Source organism: Cryptomeria japonica, chromosome 1 (genome assembly GCF_030272615.1).
Source record: "Cryptomeria japonica chromosome 1, Sugi_1.0, whole genome shotgun sequence".
In the NCBI taxonomy this organism is placed as follows: domain Eukaryota; kingdom Viridiplantae; phylum Streptophyta; class Pinopsida; order Cupressales; family Cupressaceae; genus Cryptomeria; species Cryptomeria japonica.
Genome location: NC_081405.1, coordinates 561,201,199 through 561,227,995, shown reverse-complemented (window position 1 = coordinate 561,227,995; position 26,797 = coordinate 561,201,199). Strand labels below are relative to the sequence as shown.

Below are 26,797 nucleotides of genomic sequence, written 5' to 3'. Positions count from 1 at the left end.
CCAACATCTAATTTGTAGATGACACTGCAATTTTTGTGGATTTAGAAGAAGTAAATGTGGATAACTTGACACAAAAACTAGAAGTCTTTCACAAAGCTTAGGTGCTAGAGTTTCAGAAGTTAAATCTATTATGGTTGGCTGGAATGACAACCCCCCTAGCTGGCTATATAAGGATAGTATTCAATGGGGAGCCTTAAAAAACTAAGATACTTGGGGATTCCCTTCACAATCAACCCCAATATCAAAGAACTGTGGATGTGGATTAAAACTAAAATTGAGAATAAGATTGACAGATGGAACAGCCAATATCTTTCTCTAGCTAGCAGAATTCAAGCTTGTCAAAAGTTCTTGTCTTTCCATACCTTGTACTATGCCTCAATATGGTTATTTAAAAGCTATCAAATTAATGACATTCAAAATAAAATCATATGCTTCCTTTGGTTTGATGGGAAAGGAAAGATAAAGAATCATTCAACCAAATGGGACTAGTGCTGCAAGAAGGAATAGGTCTTAAGGATCTAAAAAAGCATGGAAGTGCCTTAGCCATTAAGTGGATCATCAAGCCTTTGGAAGGGGAATAACCTTGAAAGATTCTGGTAAGGAACAACATACAACTCATCATTCCTAAACAAGGAACAACATGGAGGAATTTTCCCCTCTATGACCTTCTTACTAGTGGACATCCTACTCCCCTTGTAGGTTTTGTAGTATTCAAGAGCCTTTGGAAGGCTTGGGAGATGGTTAAAGCAAAGGTAAGAGGTGCTCAATATGTTGAAATCACCACCAAGAATATTTTTTCACGGAGATATGTATGGTGGAATGTAGAACATAGAAGAAAACCTCTTGCACTATTGCACACATGCTTAGATAGAAGATGAGACCAAAAAGGTATCAAATGCTTTAGCCATATTTTCCATAATGGAAAAGATTGGAATTATCCTGGTTTCAAGTTTAATCTTCCTTCTACCTAGTGGTGAACATATTCCATCATTAGGAATGCTTGTAAGGATCTTCACTTTCCAGTTAACTCTTGTGATGATAGGGATGCTTACAAATGTTTAAAATGGGAAGATGGTTTTATGCGAAACAATGTTAAAGTTAAAATTGTTTATAACTCCTTACCTAATGATAATTCTATCTCTGAATACCTTAACCGATGTTATAATGCTAAGCTCAATAACAATCAATGGCTAGATAATTTCAAGAGAATACGGTCTAACATTTTGAAGCCTAAAAAAGCTTGTTTCAGGTGGTTGCCTCTATTGCAAAAACTGGCATATAAAACAAAGAACATTGATATTGAAATCAGATCCCTATGTAAGAAGCCTATTAGAACATTTTTTTTTGAATGCCTATATGCTAAAGAGGTATGAAACATGTTTTGTGCAAGTATTAAGTGATGGAATAGTTGCAAAAGCAATTATTTAATTAAAATTATTTTTGGTTATGTTACTAATTTAAGTAAAGGACACAATATGCTTAGGCTTTGTCTATCAACTCAAATACTACAACAAATTTGGAAGATTGGAAATGAAGAGAAATTTAATGGATATTTTGAGAGTACTTATGGAGTCTTCTAGAAGACTCACATTTCTTCATGTTCTCATGCAGGTTATGGTGACCATGGAAATCTCACAAGCAAAATTCCTTAAACTAATAGGAGAAGGGATCGTGACAGTTAACAGATAAGAAGTAAGACACATACACACTTGGTCCTACAATATGTTGGCCAAGACACTTAACAACGAGGAATAGATGGAGTTTATAAGAAAGCACAACAAAAAGGAAGCAAAAACTAAGAGATTAAAGAGAAGACAACTGGCCTAAGATACTTCATCACTCATGGAGAATAATTCATTATCAAAGGCAGTAGATCTAATGAGGATCTCTCGGCCAAATCCCTTCCATTGGGAGCAATAGATTGGAAGACCGACAGTGAAAGTAGAAACAATTAAACCAGTGTGACAGGTTGTGTTAGTTTGACTATCATTTTGATAAGCCATATGATATATTTTCTTGTAGTTATTTACTATTAACAATTTGGTATTATGTTGTTTTGATATCTTTTTTATTACATGTTTGTAATGTAAGTAATGGTTCCATATGGTGTATTTAGCATCAGACTATTGTTGTTTTGGAAAAGTGGAGCTTATTAGGAGCTATTGTTGGATTTGATAGTGAATTGATCATTGTACTTTTGTAAAACCTTTCTTTAACAATATTTAATACCTAATAAATTAAAATTATCTAAAATACGATTGAAAAATAGTATATTCATTAGCTCACAATCTTTTAAATAAAAAATAAATCCATTTATCAAATAGTACAATGAATAGTGACATGAAAATAAATTTGCAATATTAACTTTTTAAAGTCAAAATTAAAAAACTTAAAAGATTCCATACTTACATCACACTATAAGATTGTTCACATCTATAGATATTTTGAGAACAACTATACATTATAAAATTTGGTCAAACTATTTTAATTCTAACTTCTCACTTGTTCATTTGGTATCAACTAGTAAAATCTAGTGAATGCATTAGTATTCCTATTGTGACATGAACTAGTAATAAAATAATACAGTATTTAGTAATAAAATAACATAGTATTTGGTTGTAAGTGTGATGTTGGTTTCATTCTAATATTCATTAATTTATTAAAATTGTGAGAAAATTAAGGTTTATCAAATCACTAGTGAAATTGAAAAACTATTATATATTGCTCCCATTCACTTCAATAGTTATGAAATAAACTTACACTTGCAAATTTGAATCATTGTAATGCCCCGCCAGGAACCCTAAAGGATTGCAACACTACAAGGCAACTAAAGGGTGAAATAATTTTTTATTTAAAGATAAGTGTATTAATTATAACTTTGCACAAATAATAACACAAGCGGAAGTCTATCATTGACATCCTAAAGGGTTACCAATGAAGATTACTTCTAATTAAAACTACATCACAATGTTAATCCAATGATCCATCTAAATAGGGAAGGTCGATTACGATTAAATAACTCAAACTCATAAATTGATTTCCAATAAGATAGATTTAAAGAGTTACAACATATATACTTCCAATGATTCATTTATACATAAGATGAAAGATAATTGAAACAACATACATCCAATGAACTTTAAATTACAACATTCCATAAATTACATGGCTTCCATAGAACAATAAAGTGCAAAGGTTACAAAGTTGCTGATACAATGACCACACGGGCCTCAAAGGTACAATATCAAGAACGTGAGTTGATACACGAAGCAAGAACCAAGATACACTGGTGAAGCCAATCCTCGCATGAAGGTAAGAACAAGATATCCGATGGGAAGTGGCACTACCACCCGACCATGTGATCCCATAATGGAACCACCCCACCGTGCTAGGAGATAGCAGAAGACCCTCAAGCAAGCAATAAGATAAGTACAACAGTACACATGACTCCGCAGTACACAAGTGACTCAACTCACAAAACACTAGTGACCCTAAAGAGAGAGTGTCATCACATGGCTTAAGATGGTTACCCTAGGTGGGTCTCCATAGGTCCCGGCCCCCATCTTGGGTTATCCTGGTAACCTCTCCCGAACCCCCGGCTCCATCTAAGCATCATGCGGACCCTACCAACCTTTCGTGAGGACAAGGCAGTAGGTTTGCCATTCCAGGCCTTCCCAAACACCTTGAGCCTATACAAGCACTCAACCATGTGCGGGGTACATTATCTCAATTAATTTAATAACTACCCACCCCCTAATCAAGTTATTAGGTTATCACTTAATAGCTGACTTTCGAGAGGTTATCCTGCAATCCACTTTGGGTGCGGCCCTTGCCCAAAAGCCACTCTCTCTACTAGGACACTAACTGGATAAGACTCTCTATGAGAACTCTATGGTGGGACTGACAGCCATATCTAATCCAAACATAACATAGGTGAAGGACTCACAGTCACAAACCTAGGATTGACCATTAGGAACATAGCACATAATGGCTCACGTCCTCAAGGTTTAAACATCGACACCTGACTAAGGGGTAAACATCAATGACATAATGACAATTTTAACAATATTGCAATGACATTTAAACAACTAGACTGCAAATACTATTAACACCAGATCCTACACAAGCAATCTTTCTTTTAAGCAGTCAACAACATAAAATACTTGCAATAAGGATTTCTAGAAATAAAGAAATCGCATCTATTTAACATAAAGAAATGGTGAAGTCACATGTCTAATAAGGTTGAATTGGAACCACATTTAAAATTTTAAACCCCCAATCAATTGATTATGATGAAATTATAATTTACCCAAATCGACCATAACCAAGTCAACATTTAAATCAAATTTAAACAGATATATAAAATAATATAAAATAATCCCAATATAATACATATTCATTGAATATAATATCATATGATTATATTACATTACTTATATAAAGAAAATTAATATTTAATTTAACCAATTTCACTTTTATTCCAAAAGTTAATAATAACTTCCATTTATTTTTATATATTTTCCAAAGTACAAAGAAAAAAATAGAACTAATCACTAAACAGAAGTAATATTAATTAACATTAATATCCTTTTTTTATAACAAATAACTTTAATATTATTATTTAATATTAAATAATATTAATATTATTATTATTTTTAAATAACAATAACATTATTATTTATTATTAAAAATAACATTAATTATTATATTTTAACATTAATTATTATATTTTTTAACTTAAAAAAAATAATAAAAAGAACAAGTTTACGTGGGGCCCAAGGCCTCCACGGCAGCAAGTGCTGCTGCCCCAAGCATGAGGTAGCAGCGCTTGCTGCAACCTCAAGCTTGGGGACGCAGCAAGCTGCAGGGGGGAGGGGTGTGTGGGTTGGGTTGAGCCCAACTCCCCGCCACCGCCCCAAACCCCATTTTTAATTTTTAACTTAAATTTTTATTTTTTTCTAAATAAAACTTAGATAATCGGTAGACACAATTGAAATACGGAGGTAAATCTCTGTTAAAAGAAAATTAATAAAACAATCCCCCATTAATTTTTTTTTTTAACAAAATTTAGAACAAATAGAATGTTAATTTTAATCACTGGTAATAAATTTTTTTACTAGCAATAAAACTTCTGTGACAAAACAGAGATAGGAAGAAGTCTCCCAAATCAACCCAATTCATTCCTAAAATCAAATTGAATGGGAACAAGCTTGATCTCCATTCTCCAATTGAGTTTTTTTGGCTCAAACAAGAATGGACAAGAAGAAATCTAAAACATAATTTATTTATTTTTAATCTGGAAATTACTAGGAAGAAATTATTTGGGAGAAAAACTTGGCAAAATTTTGCCAGCATATCTCTACTCATAAACACAAAAATAACCCAACTACAAACACCAGGAACAATGAATTTCTTGCATAAACAAAATGAAAAACATAATTTAAATTATGAAATTGCTTGGAGAGTTTGAGATTGAAATTTGATAACCAAATTGATGGGATTTTTTTTTTTTTTTTAACAATCTCATGACAAACAAAAATTCATAACCCAATACTTATAAAACCAAACTTTTAACAACAATCAGAAATTGGAAAGAAGCATGGATTTTTTTAAAAATAAACAAGAAGAATTCAACCAACCTCTAGAGTTTCCAAGAAGAAATTGTGAGCTTCAACAGAATTCCAAGCCAAATCAAAACCCAAAATCCTCCTTCCAAGAAATTTTTTCAGAATTTTGTTTTCTCCTCCAACCAAGCATATGCTTCCAAAAATATTTACAAGGGTAAATAGGAAAAAATATTTTAACCTAATCTTTTAGGTTGAAATATTTTTCTATTAAAAAACATTTAAATAAAAACAATTGACTTTTTTCCATATTCCTCCAAAAATAAATGGGAATTTCTTTTTTTTGAAAAAAAATACATTTCTCACATTTAGAAATTTAATCAACTTTTCAACTAAAATAGAAATCAATAATTTAACTTTATTTTGTTTTTCTTAAAAGCAATTAACTTTAATTATTTTTACTTCTTCCATTTGATTTAAACATGATTACTTTTCCAAAATAAAATAACTATAGATTTAAATCTAATAAAATAACCAATTAAGCTAGGTTCAAGACATAAGGGCATAATAATGAATAAATTGCTTATACCAACAATGAATGACAACTTAAACTTAAATAAATAACCGAACCACTATGGCACGCAAATCGAGGAAATGCAAGAAGACTCGAAAGTCGAACACAAGGGATGGACGACTGATTGATGACACTCACAAGAGTAGACTGAGGGTAAGAACTAGGGTCAACAGCTATCTCCTCCACTCCCATCTGATATATAAGGCACGCTCAGACCTGTGAAGCCAGGTGGAGACAATACCCCGTACCTACCCGGTACTTGTACCTGTAATATCTTGCATCATCGAATCACACATGCATGCATATAAATATAGAATACATGGCACACACACTGATGAAGGAGAATCGCGACGTTCCCTGTCTCACCGACATGAGTGAAGGAAAATCGTCCCCTTGCATCCTATACAATTACAGACAGGCAACATATATATGACACATGCCTAGATAAAGTAAGATGTCAATACAAAACAATAATCCATGAAATACCACAAATCACTAGTACTGAAATACTAAAAATAACTCATGCATCTAATATCCAGATAAACATGAAATAATATCAAATACGTCTGAATAATGTCAAGCAATAAAGTGTCAACTGAATAGTAAACTGCAACATAATATCAGTCTAATAAGTCCGATCGAGAAGGGGTACTACATTCTCCCCCCCAAAACTAGGCTTACTCCTGGAAGCCTAAAACAGATAACAATAGAGCTCTCTCATCTTCGCTGCATCCTCCCATGTCGTCGAGGTCTCATCATTTGGGTCCCATAGGACCCTTACCTGGTCGATGGTGCGACCCTTGAGGGTCAAATCCCGACGTTGAAGAATGCGCATGGGCTCCATGGAAAGCTGCCCGTCCTCGACCTGCAAAGCATTCCAATCAAGAACATGAGTCGCATCTTGGTGATAAGGTCGAAGAACTGAAACATGAAAGACATTGTGGATGCGAGATAGACTCGGTGGCAAGGCAAGACGGTAGGCAACAGGTCCTATCCTCTCAAGGATCTCAAACGGGCCAACAAAATGAGGCACCAACTTAGAACCCTTTCCATAATGGATCGGACTCTTTCGCGGATGCACTCTCAAGAATACACGGTCGCCAACAGAAAACTGACGATCTACCCTGTGAGCATCTGCATACTTCTTCTACCTATCTTGTGCAGCTACCAAATGCTCACGAATTCGCTCTACCTACTGCTCCATCTCTCGAAGAATATCCAGTCCTATAAGCACCATGTCCTCTAACCGATCCCAACTCAACGGAGTACGGCAAGGATGACCATACAATGCCTGAAAGGGAGACATACCTATGGAGCTATGATATCCATTGTTATAAGCAAACTCCACTAGATAAATATAATCCTCCCAACGTGATTGCTGGTCCATAACATAAATGCGAAGCATGTCCTCTAAAACCTGATTCACATGCTCAGTCTAACCATCTGTCTCTGGGTGATAAACTGAACTGAAGTTCAACTGAGTCCCCAAAGCATGCTGAAGTGAGGTCCACAATGCTGAGGTAAAGACTGGATCTCTATAAGAGATTATCCGCCTCAGAATCCCATGCAATCTCACCACATCTTCCAAGAAGACACGCGCCACCACTGCTGCTGTATAGGAAGCTCAGATAGGAACAAAATGAGCAACCTTCGTCAACCTGTCAACAATGACCATGATGGCATCATGACGACGTGAAGAAACAGGCAACCCAACAATGAAATCCATGGAAATGGTGTCCCATTTCCAATCCAGTACTATATTAGGTTGTAAAAGCCCTGTCGAGTGCTGATGCTCCGCCTTCACTCACTGACATTCCAAACACTTTGACACAAAATCAGCAATATCACGTTTCAAGCCAGCCTAATGATAAATCTGTCTAAGATCTATGTGCATCTTCTTGACACCTGGCCGAATAAGGTGCACGATGGGCCTCGATCATGATCAAAGTGCGAAGACCCTCCAAAGGAGGTACGTAGATCCGGCCAAGATGACGTAGAAGGCCATCCGCCTCAAGACTATACCCAGAAAATCTACCCTCTAAAGGCCTTCCGAACTCCAACACGGCTCTAACATCCTGATGCCAAGAATCTTGAGGAAGAACTCCAAGAATTCTCTGTCTCAAGTCCACTCCAAGGGATAATGCTAAAACTTCATGTCGCCTATGACTCAAAGCATCAGCCACTACATTCTCCTTCCCTTGAATATATCGGACCTCAAAATCATACTCGTAGAGGAATTCCATCCACCTTTGTTGTCGAGCATTCAAGTTCGGTTGCGTGAAGATATACTACAAACTGCAGTGATCACTATGCAGCTCAAACCGATGCCCTAACAGAAAGTGACGCCATCTAACTAATGCATGCACTACAACTGCCAACTCCAAATCATGAACTGGATAGTTCAACTCGTGGTCCTTGAGTTTGCGAGACTCATAGGAAACCACACGTCCATCCTGCATAAGCACTGCACCTATACCTTCTAAAGAGGCATCTATGCATACCATAAAATCTTTGGATGGATCAGGGACTGCCAAAATCGAAGCACTGACAAGGAGTTCCTTCAAGGCACGAAACGCTGACTCACACTGCTCTAACCAAACAAACTTCTTCCCTTTCCTCTAAAGAGAAGTAATTAGGTGACCTATTCGGCAAAAATCCTGAACAAAGTGATGGTAATATCCGGCCAAACCCATAAAGCTCCGAACCTCTGAAACATTGGTCGGTGCTGGCCAATCCACTATGGCTTGGATCTTTGAAGGATCCACAGATACACCCTCTCCTGAAACCACATGACCAAGATAGTTCACCTCAGTCTGGAAGAAATCACACTTCGCCAAATTGGCATAAAGCAGGTTCTCCCTCAAGCACTGCAAAACTTGTCGTAGGTGACCCTCATGCTCTTCCATAGATCTAGAATAAATCAATATATCATCCAAGAACACAAGAACAAAATGATCTAGGTATGTGCGAAAAACCCCATTCATGAGGCACATGAAAACTGAAGGCGCGTTTGTCAACCCAAATGGCACTACTATGAACTCGGAGTGACCATAACGAGTTGGAAACGTTGTCTTATGAATGTCTGCATCATGAATGCACAACTGATGGTACCCAGATTTCAGATCAATCTTAGAGAACACCTTGGCTCCCTTCGCCTGATCGAAAAGATCATCTATCCGAGGCAATGGATATCGATTCCAGATGGTTACCTTATTCAATTGTCAGTAATCAATGCATAACCGAAGAGAACCATCCTTCTTCTTTACGAAGATAACAGGCGCACCCCAAGGAGAGACACTAGGACGAATGAATCCCTTGGCCAATAATTCCTCTATCTGCAACTTCAACTCACTCAACTCCTGAGTAGTCATTTGATATGAAGCTCTCGAAATAGGTTCTTCACCAAGAACCAAGTCAATGCAAAAATCTATGTCTCACTTCAGAGGCATACCAGGAATCTCCAACAGAAACACATCAGCAAACTCTTGAAGAATAGGGTGACCATCAAGAGCGATTTCTCGACTCTCTCCCTCATCCATATCCTCAAGAGTTACTGCAAAAAGCTAACATCCTCTATGCATACACCGCTTAAGTTGCATAGCGAAAATCATACGTAAGGATATCGATCTCTGAACTCCAACGATCCCCACTTTCCTGCCATGGTCATCTAAACACTCTACTGTCTTCTGATGACAGTCCACACGAGCACTGTGAGATGATAACCAATCCATCCCCAACACTACTCCATAGGATCCCAAAGGAATGATTTGAAGGTGAACAGAAGTCACAAAGGGTCCTAGATCCAACTCACAACTAGGAACAAAGGCATCTACGAACACGCGCACCCCGGTAGCCAACTCTACTTGCCACTTTGTCCACCTGCTTAGCAGACACGAGTCCACACCCCTCCACAATGGACGAAGAAATAAAAGAATCTGATGCACCAGAGTCAAAAAGCACTGAGATAGGGGTATCACACAACACACCTGTGGCCTCAATAACTGTCCTCTGATGCTCAGCCTGGTGGTCATCAACCACTGCAAACACTCGGTGGGATCTACCAGCATCCCCTACTGTAGGCTCTAATGCAGCTGGCCTCTAACTCCTCGTCTGGTGGGAACGCTGAGGACATTGCGCGGCTATATGACCAAACTGCCCACAAGAGTAGCAAGCTCCTCTACCTGGTCCTCTACCTCCAATCGGCCCACTGGACTGTTGAAAAGCTTCCCCTGCTAGGGGACTGAGATGCACTTTGAGAAGACTGTCTTGGAAAACCCTGTTTTCTCCTCTGCCACTTCCTGTTCCTTCTATGATGAGGGTTGCCACCCTGCTGGCCCTGAGACTGTTTCGGTTTTTGCAGCTGCGATTGCTATTGTTGCTGTTGTTGTCCACCCTTAGCGGGTGCCTGAGGGGTCCTGAACGGTGCCGCTGACTGGGACTGATTCCCATGAGCTCTGTTCCCACTAAAAGGAACACTCCCTATCTGAACTCCTGACTGTCCACCATGTGAACGGATGAGGTTCTGCTCAACCAATCTGGCTTTCGCCACCGCTATCTCCACTGAAGCTGGCTCAAAAACTCTAACCCCTCCACTAATGCGGTCGTTAAGACCTCTCAAGAAATGTTGTACGAGCATAGCCTCATCGTTGCCAATCTCGACATACTATTTCAGCTCATAAAATCTATGCTCGAACTGGTCAACTGACATACCAAACTGCCACAATGCATAGAACTCATTTGCCCAAGTCTGCCTCCACTGCGGTGAGAGAAATCGTGCCCTGAATCTCTCCAAGAATATCTCCCAAGAAACGGTGTTGATACTCAGACCAATTTTCTCATCCTCTAACTTCCACCATATCGAAGCAAAATCATCGAGACGCATGATCGCACATCTCGCTCGGGTGTTGCTACTATATGGGAACATAGCGAAACACCTATCCAAACTAATCAACCAAGTCTCTGCCTCGAGACCTGTGCCTCGACCATCGAAGAAGGGAGGGTTGGTTCTCAAAAGGTCCTTGATGTGACTCGAGGGAGCTGAATCATGGCCAACTAGGACCTCCCTCCTCCTAGGAGACCTCTCTCTCTCTCTCTCTCCTCTGAAACATGTTGATGTGACTCCCCAACTTGAGCATGGATGGGTTGCTCACCTTCAGGCCTGGGGCCTAGCCTAGCTAGAACCTCCTAAAACATCTGCCTCAGCTCTTCCCTTTCAGGAACCTGCTCTTCTACATGTAGTGATTCCTGATGCACTGACTGATCCTACTCCACACTCACATGAGCGGGTGGTGGCGAAGGACTATGGCAGTCTGAACCTTGACCCCGTCCCCCACCTCTACCTCTATTGCGGCCACCAACATGGCCAACTCCCTTAGCTTTCCTAACCATGACCAAAACTGCAAAAGAGAAAATAGTTCAGATCTATGACAAGGATAAAGCAAGGGAAATCCAAACACTAAGATCTACACACAAGGTCAAACTGAATGGGCTCACTACAATCCCAAAGTACCCAGTGTTGAAACATGGGCTTTGATAATCATGTTCTTAGATTTGAACTCCACTTGAAATTTACTTGATTTTATTATTAAGAACTATTCAATTTGGCATTTGCAGCCTATACTTAAAGAGGTGTAGCATAAACAGATACAATTTAAGAGTTTTTTAGGCTAGGATTGTTCTCCTTTGATCAAACCTCATTAACAATTCAATGTTTTTGTGAAAGAGATCAAAGATAACAAGTATGTATATAATAATGCCTAAAAATATTGATTTAAGTTGATGATACAATGTCAATGCCCTATAATGTGTTATGATACTCCCAATGTGCTAAGATGTCTTGATATTTTGAAATGAGTTAGGGCACGTCCTTAAATACAACACCCTAACATATAATTTAGAAAAATTAATGCTTAAGTCAACGCATAATGGTTAGTTGGAAAGATCCAATGGAGACCCAAATTTAAAGTAGAATTTTAAAATTTCAAGAGTTATTTTCATTTTTTTATAAACAACATGGATCTATTTGGCTTTTTGTAGATCTAGGCAATGGAACATATGAGCTAAGTATTGGGATTAGTCCTTAGGGATGTATCCAGATAAGCCATCATGTTACGTTCATATTATTTACCATTTTTTGAGCTATAATACACCACTTGCATATTATTTGTTGCATGAGAGATAACCTTATCAAATGGAGCCAAGACAAAGGAGAAAATGTAGTGTATGCATAGTTTCACCATTATGTTTTGTCCCCGTTTTGACTTACATGTGAACTACTATTAAGATGCATGTCAAAGTAAAAAAATCAATCAACATCAAAGTAAAGTATTTATACACTCAGAAAAGGATAAATATATGGATGTTAATTATGTGTACTCTCCTTGGTTTGAGTGCTCTATCTTGAAACCCTTAATTGAGCATTTAAAATAGTATAAAATAATAAGCTTCCTAAAATCTTAATAATTAAAAAGTAAAAGTAAAAAAGATAAGGGATTTCACCTAGAATACAAATGTGATTCTTCTTGGAGAAGAAGGAGAAGTAATACGTTTTTACCCCAATCTAAATAAGCAAGGTGATTCCATGTGGAATATAAATGATTGTGTGCCACTCATACAACCATACTCATTAATGGAATGGTAGTGAAATTATGTATCATCCTTTGGATTGGTCACATACAAAAGATGCAAGAATTTGGAGGAAAGGAGAAAAATATGTGGTTATTTAAACAAGATAAGCCTACATATATCATTGTGTGATAAACATATAACAATAATCATAAAATATGGACATGAAAACAATGTGGAAGAGGAAGCAAGGTGACTCCCAATGTTGCCCCCAATGAAGGTTGTAATGAAACTTTTCTCGAAGACTTAATAAGTAATTTTAGCAAAATTAATAGATTAAATATTAATGTTAAGATAAATTATAATATGTGATGGGGTTAAATTAGATGTAAATAAACAAAGTGACTATGACATGTAATAATTTGATAAGAATTGTAAAGGCAGTTGTTTTGACACAATAAACTGAATAACATAGTCACATAACTTAACCTTATTATCATCAAATAATATATATAACCTTCTCAATATATTATAGCATTAATGTTTTCAACACTATCTTAATCTTGAGCACTTGGAATAGTCATTCTAACTTTGAGAAGATTCTAGTGGCCCTGGGTCCTTTATGGCTATAGCACCCCACAGATGAAACCAGTTCTTACACAAAACTCGCATATGCCATCATGACATGAAAAACATAGCCCTGGCTAGGTCACTATCGAGTGTATGTTGTACCTCAACTTGGACACACATTGTGTGCCCCTTCTCACTAATGCTCAAAGCCCTTCAAGCCACAAATTTCTTCTTCTTCCATGAGTGATCTCCATACCCCATTCCAAGTTTCATGTAAATGACTTATATGACCTTTTAAGGGGCAGTTTCCAAACTATCAGGCCCTTTCAAAACAATCACCTTTATTTAGCCTTTTAATAAATATAATTATTCTTCTCTTTTAAGAGAGTTTTTCATAAACATTTTTTAAAACCTTTCTTAAAACCAAAGGATTGTAACATCCCTTGTTTTTTTTCTCCCTTTTTAACTCTAAAAGGGATTTCATAACTTTATCTTCTCCTTGAAAATAATTAACATAACAATTATCCCCTGTAATTTAGCTATTGTCCTCAATAGCACGAGACATGTCTACATCACAACTCAAAGAAATACATATTCAGTAATTGAACTTTTTTTTTGGTTTACTATCATGCAACATATTTCTTTGATGTAGATGTTCTAATGTTTTATATGGAACTTCAATATAAAATATGAAAAAAATAGTGTTAAAGTTAAGTGGTGGTGGTGGTGTTGTGGTCACCAAGGTTTAAACCCCTCCTAGGCCATTGTGATCACAAGTTTGAACCTTCATCAATCCATGATGCTTGTAGATTTGAGCTTGAGTTTTCTAGCACTTAGAAATAAATATTATCATCTGTTCACATTCCATAAAACACTGATCATAATATAATACATGGGTATGCACACTATCACGGGGGACCAAAAAGATGCCAACTTTTTTTTGGCCCTGAGGCATTTGACAGGTGCCAAATACGACGCTTGCCATATTTGATGTTAGCCAAATAGGTAATCCCATATGTCAATTTGTTCTCTCTCTCTCTCTCTCTCTCTCTCTCTCTCACACACACACACACACACACACACATTTCGTCGGTGCAATATATACATAAAATATATTAGAGTGATACTTTAAGTTATATTTTGTGTATATATTGGCAAGATATTTGTGAGTAGTTTTAAATCTTTAGGAGTTATAATATAGATTCTAGGTTTTATAAGATCATATAAATATTCTCTCTCTCTCTCTCTCTCTCTCTCTCTCTCTCTCTCTCTCTCTCTCTCTCTCTCTCTTTCTCTCTCTCTCTCTCTCTCTCTCTCTCTCTCTCTCTCTCTCTCTCTTTCTCTCTCTCTCTCTCTCTCTCTCTCTCTCTCTCAAGTGTGAGATAAAGATAGTGAGAGAATACTGATAGAAGCATGCTAATTACAAAAAAAACAACTTTGTCTAAAAATTTATATGATTTTTTAAAACCTAGATTCTACATTATAACTCTTAGAGATCTGAAACCACTCTCAAATATCCTTCCAATATATATATAAAATATATCTTAAAGTATAAGAAAGAAAAATACACATTTTAAATGTCACTTGTACTAAACATTATATTTTGTGTATATACTACACTAACAGAGAGGGAGAGAGAGATGAATACAAAATATTAATGAAAAAAATTGACTTTTGATTGGTTTAAAAAAAATTTAGGGGGGGCCACACTCAAATTTCTGATTTTCAAGATGTGTCTACTTCAAAGACTAACAAAAATCATATATTCACCAAAAAATTAGCATAAACTACACGGTGTTTGCTAGTTTTTCATTGTAGCGATTTTCAAAATTATAAAAAAAACATTTTAGGGGCACCACATTCGATGCCATGTTATGTTTTTATGATAGAAACATGATCAACAAATGTGGTGTCCCTTTTTGAAACCCTTAATCTCCACTATTAAATACTTATTAATAGTAGTTTAGAAAGTAGATTCATAGCATACATGTATTTAATAATATAATTTATATTATTAAATACTTACTAAACTATTATAAATTATCATTTTTCTTACCAAATTTGTTGTTTATTTTACATGCACCAGATGGTGGGGGTTCTTTGACCACCATGTAGTGGTGAGGAAATGCAAGCAAACACCATGTAATGGTGTGAATAATGCACTAACCACCTTTTCTTTAGTGTGGAGTAAATGAGAGGGGTGTGTGGTAAGTACCATGTAGGTAGTAAAAGTGAGGGGGTGACCACCATAGGTGGCACACCCTACTTACACGGGAGTGGGAACTTATTTTTGGTGCACCCTACTCACATGGTAGTGGGAACTTATTCCTAGCACACCTTACTCCTAGCACATCCTACTCCCATGGGGTAAGGGGTAATTAACTATTAGACCACCTCCCACCTTGTTAAAATCACCACAAGGTAGGTAATAGGGTGCATGAATTTAGGATTATATTGATAAATATATTTAAAAATGTCATGTGGAAGTTATTTCAATTTTAACTAACCCACATAATATGGATAAAATAAAACAAACTTGAAATTTTCAAGGGAAATGGATAAGCTTAGTGGCTAAAGAATCTATTTTCCTTTGCCTATGTAAAGGGGTGTTTTTTAGAAGAGGTAGACACTTGCTTTGTACCTAGGGAGAAATCATAGGAAATAATAATTAGTTTGTTTTGCAAGGGAAAGTAGTTGTTTTGGTGTTCTCTCTTTCGTAGTTAGGATAAAGAAGATAGATTTTTGCTTTTGTCTTGTCTACTTGAGAAGTTGGAAAGGATATTGGAGGAGATTTTGTGAAGGAGTCTGAGGCTTGCGTCTTTTGTCATCTCAAGTTTTTCAAAGCATTATCCAAGCATGTTCTCCATTTGCTTGGAAGTCATTTTTCTTCATTTTAATTGATATTATAGATGCAAATTGTATGCATAAGAAATGGGTATTTTTATTGAAATATTGCATGACAACATGGAAAGAACCTATTTGGGATTAGTTATTATTATGTTATCAATATGATAAGTAGTTTGATATACATGTGGAATCATGTTTGAGTTCCTTCATATGTGTGTCTATATATTGATGTTTGTTATTTTGTGAAGATTATAGAACATAAGAGTTGTTCTCATCTTTAGAAAGGAAATTATGGTCTTAAATATACTTTCATATGGACTAGGGGTGGTGACCCAGGACCTAGTTTGTAGTAGTAAGGAGGGTACCCATTTTATATACGTACTTAAAACTCTATGTTTAATATGTGATAATTTGTGATTTGTCTAGAGAGTTGAAACTTTCTAAACCCTAGGACGAGCATAGCCTCCAAGTCGAGTAAGAGGTCAAGTGAATTTATGACTATTTTAAAAGTAAAACTTTGGCCAAAGTGTCATATTTTTCACTACATGCAACTAGTAAATCACAAGTGATGCCAGAACATGGATCTTTCACATTGGTCATACTTAGTTAGAAGATAATCTAAAGTAGTATGGTCATAATGAGATATGTGGCACAAAACACTAGTACTCAAATGGCTCGACATAGGTACCCTTGGTGAAGGGTAGGGCCACTTTTAATAGGAAGGTGTGTGGGAGACCATTGGTCTGTGGTTGGAAGAGTATTGCTCGAACGATGCTCTCCCTCCTACAGTTGACTAGTCGAGGCTTGCAAGATAGGTACAAGATTTCTAAGTGGGTAACTTTGGTAATCTTTATTTATACTATGTAATGTGTTAAAGTCTCAGTGAAACGAAAATGAATGGTTACCTTTATATAAAGTTTTATGTAAATATATTTATGCATTCAATTAAATGATTGCTAGAAATAAAAATGTTTTTTTTTCATGATTTACTACCTTTTGGTTTTTAACTTGTGAACAGTGAATTGAGTTTATTTCTTTAGTGGCAATTATGTGGTTGTTACACTTGCCTAGGCTTAAGTCATACTTAGTGGCTCAGTCTAACTTAACTTTAACATTAAAGGTCAAGTTTGCTTTTGAAGTTAGACATTTTTTTGTCTCACCACATGTGCACATGTGAGGTTAAAGACTTTGCCATCTCACCTCATCAATGGTTGGAGATATTATCTCCTCATCTTATGGGGAGGTTGGAGACTTTATTTGAATCACTCTCCACATGGTCTCACACATGGCTTAGTGTAGCACACATACCTTGCATTGTGTCCCAACACTTGTCACATGTGCTAACATTTGTTCTTTACTTAGAGGGTTAGTCATAGTTACCTCTCACCTTCCCATCTCACACTCATTTATGTATATATAGGAGTGTTGCATTATGTACTTCATATCTAGTTTTATGTTAATTGACGTGTTGATCATTATTTGGCTCATTTATGGTTTATTCCTCGTGAGTGGTTATTTGGGCATGACTTCGTGGCCTTGGCTTCCCTAACATAGGGTACATTACTACAGGAAAACTAGTTAGTTGGATTGGAAGGTCAACTTGACATAAAGGTAAAGTAGTACTCTGAGAATGATGTTGAATTTTTTTTTTGCATTTTTTAGGTCTCTAAGCATACTAGGAAAAAAAAACATCCTAATTAGAGAGAAGTGATATGAAAACAAGTTCCTATTTATGATTGAAAGGTTGGTCTTAAAAAAATTCAACTAAGCAGTTCAATTTAAGCATATTTTAGTGTTAGAGTCATTTTTGTTAGTTAGACAAGTTGATGAGTCACATACATGATTATGATCTAGTTCATTGAAGAGGTAAATTGCTAGGTTTCATTCTTTATCCATTTAGTTATCACATTGACTAAGGTGGTGTTTGAGGTTACATGCAAAAGGATTTAAAATATCTTAATCTAATGCTAGATACTATAAAAAATAAAGAAATATTATCTTAGAGAGAATTTCTAACCAGAAAACATTTAAAAACTCTATTGTATGGAGTCATATAAAATGTAATCTACAATTTTTTTTGAAATTCTGTTTCATGAAAATAAAATTTTCATAAGTATTAATTTGTTGTAAATGAACTTCTTAACCACTCTATTCTTTTTCTTATCAAATCGCAAAATGTAGAGCGAACAATGATTCAATTTTTTTTATTTACAATTATGATTAATAAATAATTTATGTCTCGAAAGTGTGAGATATCAACATATGATGGAGAATATAGCAACAATGTAGAATGTGAAGCTACAAAATGCAAGATTTATTCTTCAAATAAACATAGTCATGCAAAAGTACATACAAAATAATAGAGATAACATAGATAATGATACCCATTTATGGAAGTGTAATGCCTCACCAGGACAACCCCGAAGGAATAAAACTAAAACAGTTGATAGGAGAGCAAGCATTTTTTTTTTTAACTTTAATTAGTTTAATTATAAATTGAGTTAACATAAGTTCAGATTACTTAGCAAAAGACTTAACTCACACCTAAGGGGTTTCCCAACATGATTACTTGGTTCATCACTAACTCAACTCACCCTAATTAATCCAATTAAGTTGATTAACTTAATAACATAATTATACTTAAACAATGGTTAAATTTATTCGATACTTTGCATTACACTAAACCTACGTTCTTCATGATCCATATTACTGCATCTAATTAGATAATTTCATACATGTATTTAATATTAATATCATCTAATCCATATTATACATTTTAACCATAATGACATTCATACATCTAAAATAAAAAGGGACCAGATGAACACAAACACCACATAACACCAAATTGATATCGGAGTTCACCCCTAATGGGCTACATCTCTGGGTCTACTTCAACTACAAGAGCCCTCTAATAAACAATAGGGTGAAGAATATATAAGGTTCACATCAATTACATCTTGCCATCAAGGCGTACAAAAACAAATATAATACATATGACCACATTGGTCCAAGAGATACATGAATGATCCAAGAAGAAGAAAGAGTATCCATTTGAAACATGAAATGGAGCAAATACAAAAGAACAACCGGAGCACCAGAGAAACTAAATCCTCGCAACCCATCATAAGCATCCCATGGTATATCATGAATATCAGGTACTCTAAAAGGCATAAGCAATCAGATATGACTCCACAATAGTGCTCCTAGCAAAAACAAAACAAACTGCACACTAGTGAACATAAGGGATGATTGTCATCACATAGCTTGGTATGGTTACCCTGGTAGACCTCCATAGGTCTCGGCCTCCGTCTACTAGGTTATCCTGACAACCTCTCCTGAACCTCCGACCCCATCCAAGTCTCATGTGGGCCCAACACATCCTTTCATGAAGATAAGGTTGTTGGTTTGCCATTTCAGGCCTTCTCACTGCATCTTGAGTCTGTACTAACACTCAACCCATGAGTGAGGCATAATTATCTTGCTTAGTGTTTTCATCTACCAAATCCACTAATACACTATTAAGATTATCACTTATTTAGACACACTTTTGATGGGTTACCCTGCTACCACTTTAGGTGTGACCCCCACTCGAAAGCCACTCTTCCATATGACACTTAACCACAAATCAGACAAACTCCCAAAACCAAGGTATACACAAGAAATAGTACACGGAGTTCAAAACGGTAGGAAAAACCCACTTGGACAAACAAGCCCTCACACAAGGTGTACTGACTGACGATTCTTTGACTAGAGACATGACTAGTTACAATCAACCACATGACAACATCCAACACTCACAATTAAGGACATGATCAATTACAAATCAATCACATGAAAACAACCAATGCTCACAATTAAGGACTTGCCATCTATGAAATCAAATGCGAATACAGTAATTAAACACGCATTTTCATTAATTTATAATGACAATCATTTTTTTATTTTGTTAAAAAAATACAAATCGATCAAAGTTTTCTAATAGATCTAAATTTTCATAATACAACATTTTCAAAATCACCATTTCTTAATAAATTAACTCCAAATTATAATTATAGAATTTTGCCTACTTTCCAATACATAGAAAAATATAAATTAATCAATTGATTTCTCTAAAATGAAGATATCATTAAATTTCCCACTATATCTATTTTCTTCATTTTCCATTTCCAAATTTCCCAAATAATATATTATTTAATTTTCAAATTTTCCAAATAAAATATTATTTAATTTCACTATTTTTTTTTTTTACAAATAATATATCATTTCATTTCTAAAATTTCCAAATAATATATATTATTTCACTTTTAAAATTTTCAAATAATATATATTATTTCATTTTTCCAACTAATATACTTCAGTGAGCATATATAAAAAAATGCAAACTAAATATTAATTAATAATTAATAATATATATATATATATATAAATTATTAATTAATAATTAATAATTAATAATATATATATATAAATTAATAATTAATAATTAATAATATATATATATATATATAAATTAATAATTAATAATTAATAATTAAAAATTACTTTTTAAATAAAATAATATAAAAAAAACTTTATTTATTTATTTTTTCTTTGTTTTATATTTTACAAGCAACAAAGCAAACCCACGTGGGCCTCCCTTTCCTAAGGGAAGGGGCTGCTATGGAGACCATGTCGTGGTCTCCATCCAGCCACGACATGGCCTCACAGCTATGGCCTCTCCCCATGGTTTGGGGAAGCCACGACTCTCCCCAACCATGGGTCGAGGGCCGTGGTATTTTTAAAAAGAAATTCCCCATTTCCTGTGCAGTCTCAGACTGAGAAAATTATGAGAAAATAAATTTCCAGAATACATAAATATATATATACATATATGTATATGTATACATATATATATATATATATATATATATATATATATATATATATATATATATATATGTATATGTATATATATATATATATATATATATATGTATGTGTATACATACATATATATATATATATATGTATATATATGTATACATACATATATATACATATATATATATATATATATATATATATATATATATATATATGTATGTATACACATACATATATATATATATATATATATATATATACATATACATATATATATATATATATGTATATATACATATACATATATATATATATGTATATATACATATACATATACATGTATACGTACATATACATATACATGTATACGTACATATACATACATATATGTGTGTGTGTGTGTGTGTGTGTGTGTGTGTGTGTGTGTGTGTGTGTGTGTGTGTGTGTAAACAAACCCCCAAACAAACAAGATAAACTCAGAAATGGCAAAGAATTTGAAGGAGCAAATTTGGATTGAAAATAAGTAGTCCCAGAAAACTAAAATTGGAAAAATTTCACCAGCATAATCCCATATTTGGGCAAATTAAAATAAATTTCACACATTCATCCAACCAATTTGCCAAACACAAACTAATTTCACAATTTAAAACTTGAATTTGAATGCATTCATATGGAATTTTAGCAAAATTTCACTATGAACAACCACCCCCAAATTTTGATTTTGAAATCAATTTGAGCAAATAAGAATTTGATTTGGAGGTAGGAAATGAGAAACAAGGAGGATTTAAATTCGAAATTTAACTAAACTCTTCCTATTCCACAAGTTCAAGAGATTTTTCAAACAAAACAAACACACATATTTCTTTTAAATCAAAACAAAATCTTTTTAAAAATCAAGGAGGTAAACAAGAATTCAACCTCTATTAGCAATCCTTGAAGTGATTTGATGAAGAGCCCAACCTGCAAGCTCAAGAATTTCTTCCAACCAAAAATGCCCACCCAATTTTTTTCCATTCCTAAAACCATCCCCCAAATTACATGAAAACCTAGGTTAAAAGGAAATGTTGACCTAAAATCTATATTTGGGTCAAAATTATTTTTAACCAAATAAAAATCATTTCCAATCAAATTAATATTCAAAAATTGCTTTTCTTTCCAAAATTTGATTTTCTCAAATAAATTAAAACTAACATTTTTGTTTCCAAAATGTCAATGAGGGTAAGATATTAATTTTCCAAATTTCTAATTAACCTTTTTACAACAATGCATACAAATCATTTAATTCACAATTTAAAAATACAATAAATCAAATTTACGAGTAATATGCATTAAACAATTTGATTTATTGATTAATCACACAAATGGGTCCTATTTAATTTAGTCCCTTTTATTCATGAATGCGTGAAAACACATTTAATCTAATTAAATACTTAGGATTTAATAATCAATTTTATCAAACACACAACACACAACTCAAGAACACCAAACAAATACACGACCCGCATCCCAACAAAAAGGGGAAACTGACGGATGACTGACGACACTCACTTGAGCACGACTAGGGTAAAATGTAGGGTCTTACGACTACCTAATCCACTTCCATTGAACCAATAAGGCATGCTCAGACCTGCGAAGCCAAGTGGAGACGATACCCCGTACCTACATGGTACTTGTACTTGCAATTTTATGCAACAACGAACCACACATGCATACATATATATTCAATGAAAGTGTTAGCCCGAGGTTAATAACACGAATCAAAAGAACAACTAATCATACATAAGAATCAATGCATAATCAACATTCATTGATACACACATCAAGCATAATCCCTAAATATAACATCACAACATGGTATATTAACCATCCAAGTAGGCCACTAAAAAGTCAACCAAGGTCAAACTGGGTTTAAAAATTCTGATCAGGGTAGGGGTACCACATGAAGTTAATGGAAGTTGATTGAATCTCATCTTATACCACTTTGTTAGAAATTGAGATATTTATCTTCGTTAATGATTAAGCAATTTTATGGTTGCATTTATGAGGTCGCTACATAAAGCTACTCCATTTTATAGTATAGTATGTAATCCCACATAGATAACATATGCCAACATATAGATCAAAGACAAGCGTAAGTCAAAAGAGATTACATATAACCAATAATACTATAGAATTCATATATTGTACTTACAAGTTCAAGAAGATTCTAAACATTATTCTCTTAGGCATTCTTGCATTCATTCCAAGATCCCAATCTCTAATTTTTCAAATATTTTACATAGGTACATGTTATAGAGGATGAGAGTGCAAGAATATAGTACATTTTCAAATTTAAATATTTGAAACACATTTGCATGGACAAAATAGTGTCAAATAGGATAAGAATGCATGCTATCATATCCTAAAAACATAGAATTCAAAATTTGAAAAATAAAGACCTTGATGTTGGCTTTAAGTTCTCCAATTCGACAATTTAAAACAAACAACAAAATAGAATTCAAGATTAGAAAATAAAAACCTTGACGGTGGCTTTAGATTCCCCCTTGATTCGGGCAATTTAAAACAAACAACAAAATTACACTTAATATTGAAATACAAAGACTAAATACACCATCCAATTAAATTTTAAATTGTTTTTTAAGTAAATTTTTAACATGGACAAGGATTTTGTCCGGGACCATTGTTTCAGTGGGTTTGGAAGAAAATACTAAATAATTCGCGTAAGATATAAGCTGCAATTATCTCCTCTCAGCTGAAACGCCCCCAAAAATACGATCATTTTTCAGAGAGCGAAAATGGGTGCCAATGTAAAAGATCTCCAATCTAAAGCAGAGCTTGACGTCATTCTTAGCCAAGGAAAACCTGTAATTTTACACTTTTGGGCAGAATGGTGCGAGGCCTCCAAGCAGATGGATCAAGTCTTTTACCATCTCTGCACAGATACTCCTTATGCCAATTTCCTCAGGGTTAGTTTCCATTCACGCAATTTTTTTTTACTCCTAATGTCAGTTTTGTTAAATCTAGGGTGTGTACAGTTCTGTGAAGTATCCTCTTTTTCTTTGCTACATAGGTCGAAGCTGAACAGCAACCAGAGATTTCAGAGGCATACTCTGTCTCGGCGGTTCCATTTTTCGTCTTCTTTAAGGTCTGTTGAATTGCATTGAACCCCAAATCTTTATAAATAAGAAATGGTGTTTTTAATTTTTTTCTCTTCAAATCAGAGTTCCTGGCTTCTTTTGGGTTGAAAGAAGTTTAAATCTTGCAAATTTAGATAAATACGTCTTCTTCTTTTTTGAGTCGAACCCTAATTATCCTCTTTTTTTGAACCAAACCCTAATTGTCATTTTTTATTGGAATCAAACTCCAGTTTTTTTTAAAGTTTGAAGCAAATCCTAGTCGTGCTTTGTTGGTGACGAACCTTAGTTTTTCTTGTTTGAATGATTAACGCCATGTCTTAGTTGTCTTTTGTTTGGGTTAAATTTGTATGAAACGTCGTCAGTTTTAAAGTTTGTTCTCTGAGCCAAATCGTAATTATCTGTTATTCTCGCTCAGATTGTGCCATAATCTAGATATCTGTTTATTAGCCAGACCCTAAGGCAGAAACCTAGATGTGTATAAGCTAGACTCCTAAACTTAGTTGCCTTTTTATAAGCCAGATTTCTATGTTATTCCAGGAATGAGAAATAAGAAACATGCGATGGCAATGGCCTAGCAACGAAAAACGGAATTTGTCATAACATACTTGACATATACATATATACATACGTATGTGCATGCATACATGTAAGAATATCTACAGATATGCATACATACATTTATTGATAATCAAACCAGTGTGTGTGTACTGATATCAAATTATTATAGGTATGTATGCATGTATGCATATTATATATACATACAGATAATGATCAGATTATCATCATATTAATTTTATTAGCATTAGTATTATCAAAATTCATGTATTTTAATATTTATTTATCAATCTAAATATACAACATTTAGTATTATCTATATTTAAAAGTATACTTTTTTAAAAAATAAAAAAAGAACATAAAAGATATCTAAGTTTAAACTAATTATTGGTTCAGATTTGGGTATGCAAAATTGTCAAAAACATTCTTGTGGTTGGGTTTATCCGTACACGGAAATTAAAAACCTTACAAAAATGTACATATTACAACCTAAAAACATGAATGAAGTTCAGAATACCACATGACATGCATGTATTAAACAAAATGCTATAAAAATAAAAAATAATATTTCAGTGTCAATTTGTCAAACTCTATTGTCATGATAGATTTTCATTGTTCAATAGTAAAATATTAAACTCAGCAGTCAATTTCATACGTGTCTTCAAAAAGATCATCATCATTATTTTCATTGACATTAGATGGTGTAGCTAGATCAGAAGAGCCACAACGAGTGGCATTGTCATTCACACTAAAAGTATGCTTGCTATTGAACTCCACAAATGGAAATCGTTGGGAAGTGGAAGCATCTAAGTTAGTATGCTTTGGCTCTACATCCACAATTTTCTAAGTAAAACAAAAATTACTAAAGTGAAACGTATAATTGTATTTATTCACTTAGCTTCAACAACTCCAATTAAAAAAATGATCTCAATATGCACTTCAATATGGTGGATTGTGATAAGCATTTGGATGTCGTCAGCTTCAACGTACATTTGGTTGATTCAATCAATTTTGTTGAGTGGACAACACAAGGTGTTCAAAAAAATGTGTGAATAATCTGCCTCAATCAATGTTCCAACTGCTCTACAATTTTTTGCTTTGTTGATAATGATTTGGACAACATTATTAGGTCCTACTGTTGAGTTTTATGATCAGATTAGATAGAAGATAATTCAATCAAAAATGCACAGCATGTACCCTGGGAAAACCCTCCATTATGAGGGAGAAAAACCCAGCTATAAATCTCTTATAATTAATAAAGTGAATGAATACAATATGGCTATCACACAGCCAGATATGAGGCCACCAACAAGGCTGATCTGCAACTATAATGGTGCCAATTATACCCAAGTCTGAATGTAGTGTGAAGGAAAGCCAAAAATCTTCTATTTCGAACTGCTGTAGTTGACTTGATCTGCTTGTTATGTTATTCAATCCTTGTGGAGAGAGGGAGTTGATCTATATGTACCTATACGTGGTTGATTCCAAGCAACATGTCTATTCCAAGATGTTGTGAGATATTCACACATTGCCCCATTGCAAATGGGGACCCTCACTTTTTTTCCTGCTTGCCTAGTTGTTAGTTGGGTCTTTTTGTTGTTGTGTAGCTAGGTCGGATCCCTTCTAGGGCCGACCTAGTGCACAAAATGCCAAGTGGCCTATCGGCCTTGGCATTTGGATATCTCAGTTGAATGAGTCTAATTTGGGGCAGGCCCTATTTGGGCAAACCACTTGTGTGTAACTTGTTATTAAGTTAAAAGTAACTTGCAACTAAGGGAGACTCATATGTAACTTGTAATATATAGGTCTGACCCTATCCTTGGCGCCAAAAGTACATGGTCGACTTGAGGTCTATTAGGAAGTATTGATTCATATATATGCAAGGTCATGATTGCATCAATGACATGAATTTCAAGAACATGAAGGACGTGTAGTGTGCTCAGGGGTGACGATAAGAGCTTATCGTCTATGGTTGGGAAGGCAACAGATCTGATGTTTGCCTATGGTTAACGAGCACTACCATAAAATCAACACGTTTGCTATTAGCCTTTGCATTAGAGAAGCATAGGTGCTTAAAATGGCCAGGAGTCAAGTGAATAGCCTTGTGTGAAATGTGGAGT

General features: G+C 34.8%; 1 protein-coding gene across 2 annotated transcripts in view; it reads left to right on the top strand.

Moving 5' to 3' along the window:
* The first annotated feature begins 23,637 nt into the window (after positions 1-23,637).
* The window catches only part of LOC131029160 (monothiol glutaredoxin-S17), a 48,659-nt gene continuing 45,499 nt past the window's right edge, over positions 23,638-26,797 (top strand). For both annotated transcript variants that reach the window (XR_009102706.2, XM_057959556.2), the window contains exons 1-2: positions 23,638-23,951; positions 24,056-24,130. Coding sequence is in view for 1 of the 2 variants with exons in the window: in XM_057959556.2 (XP_057815539.1) it covers positions 23,781-23,951; positions 24,056-24,130 (246 nt within the window). In the remaining variant the exon portion in view is untranslated. The remainder of the gene's footprint in view (positions 23,952-24,055; positions 24,131-26,797) is intronic.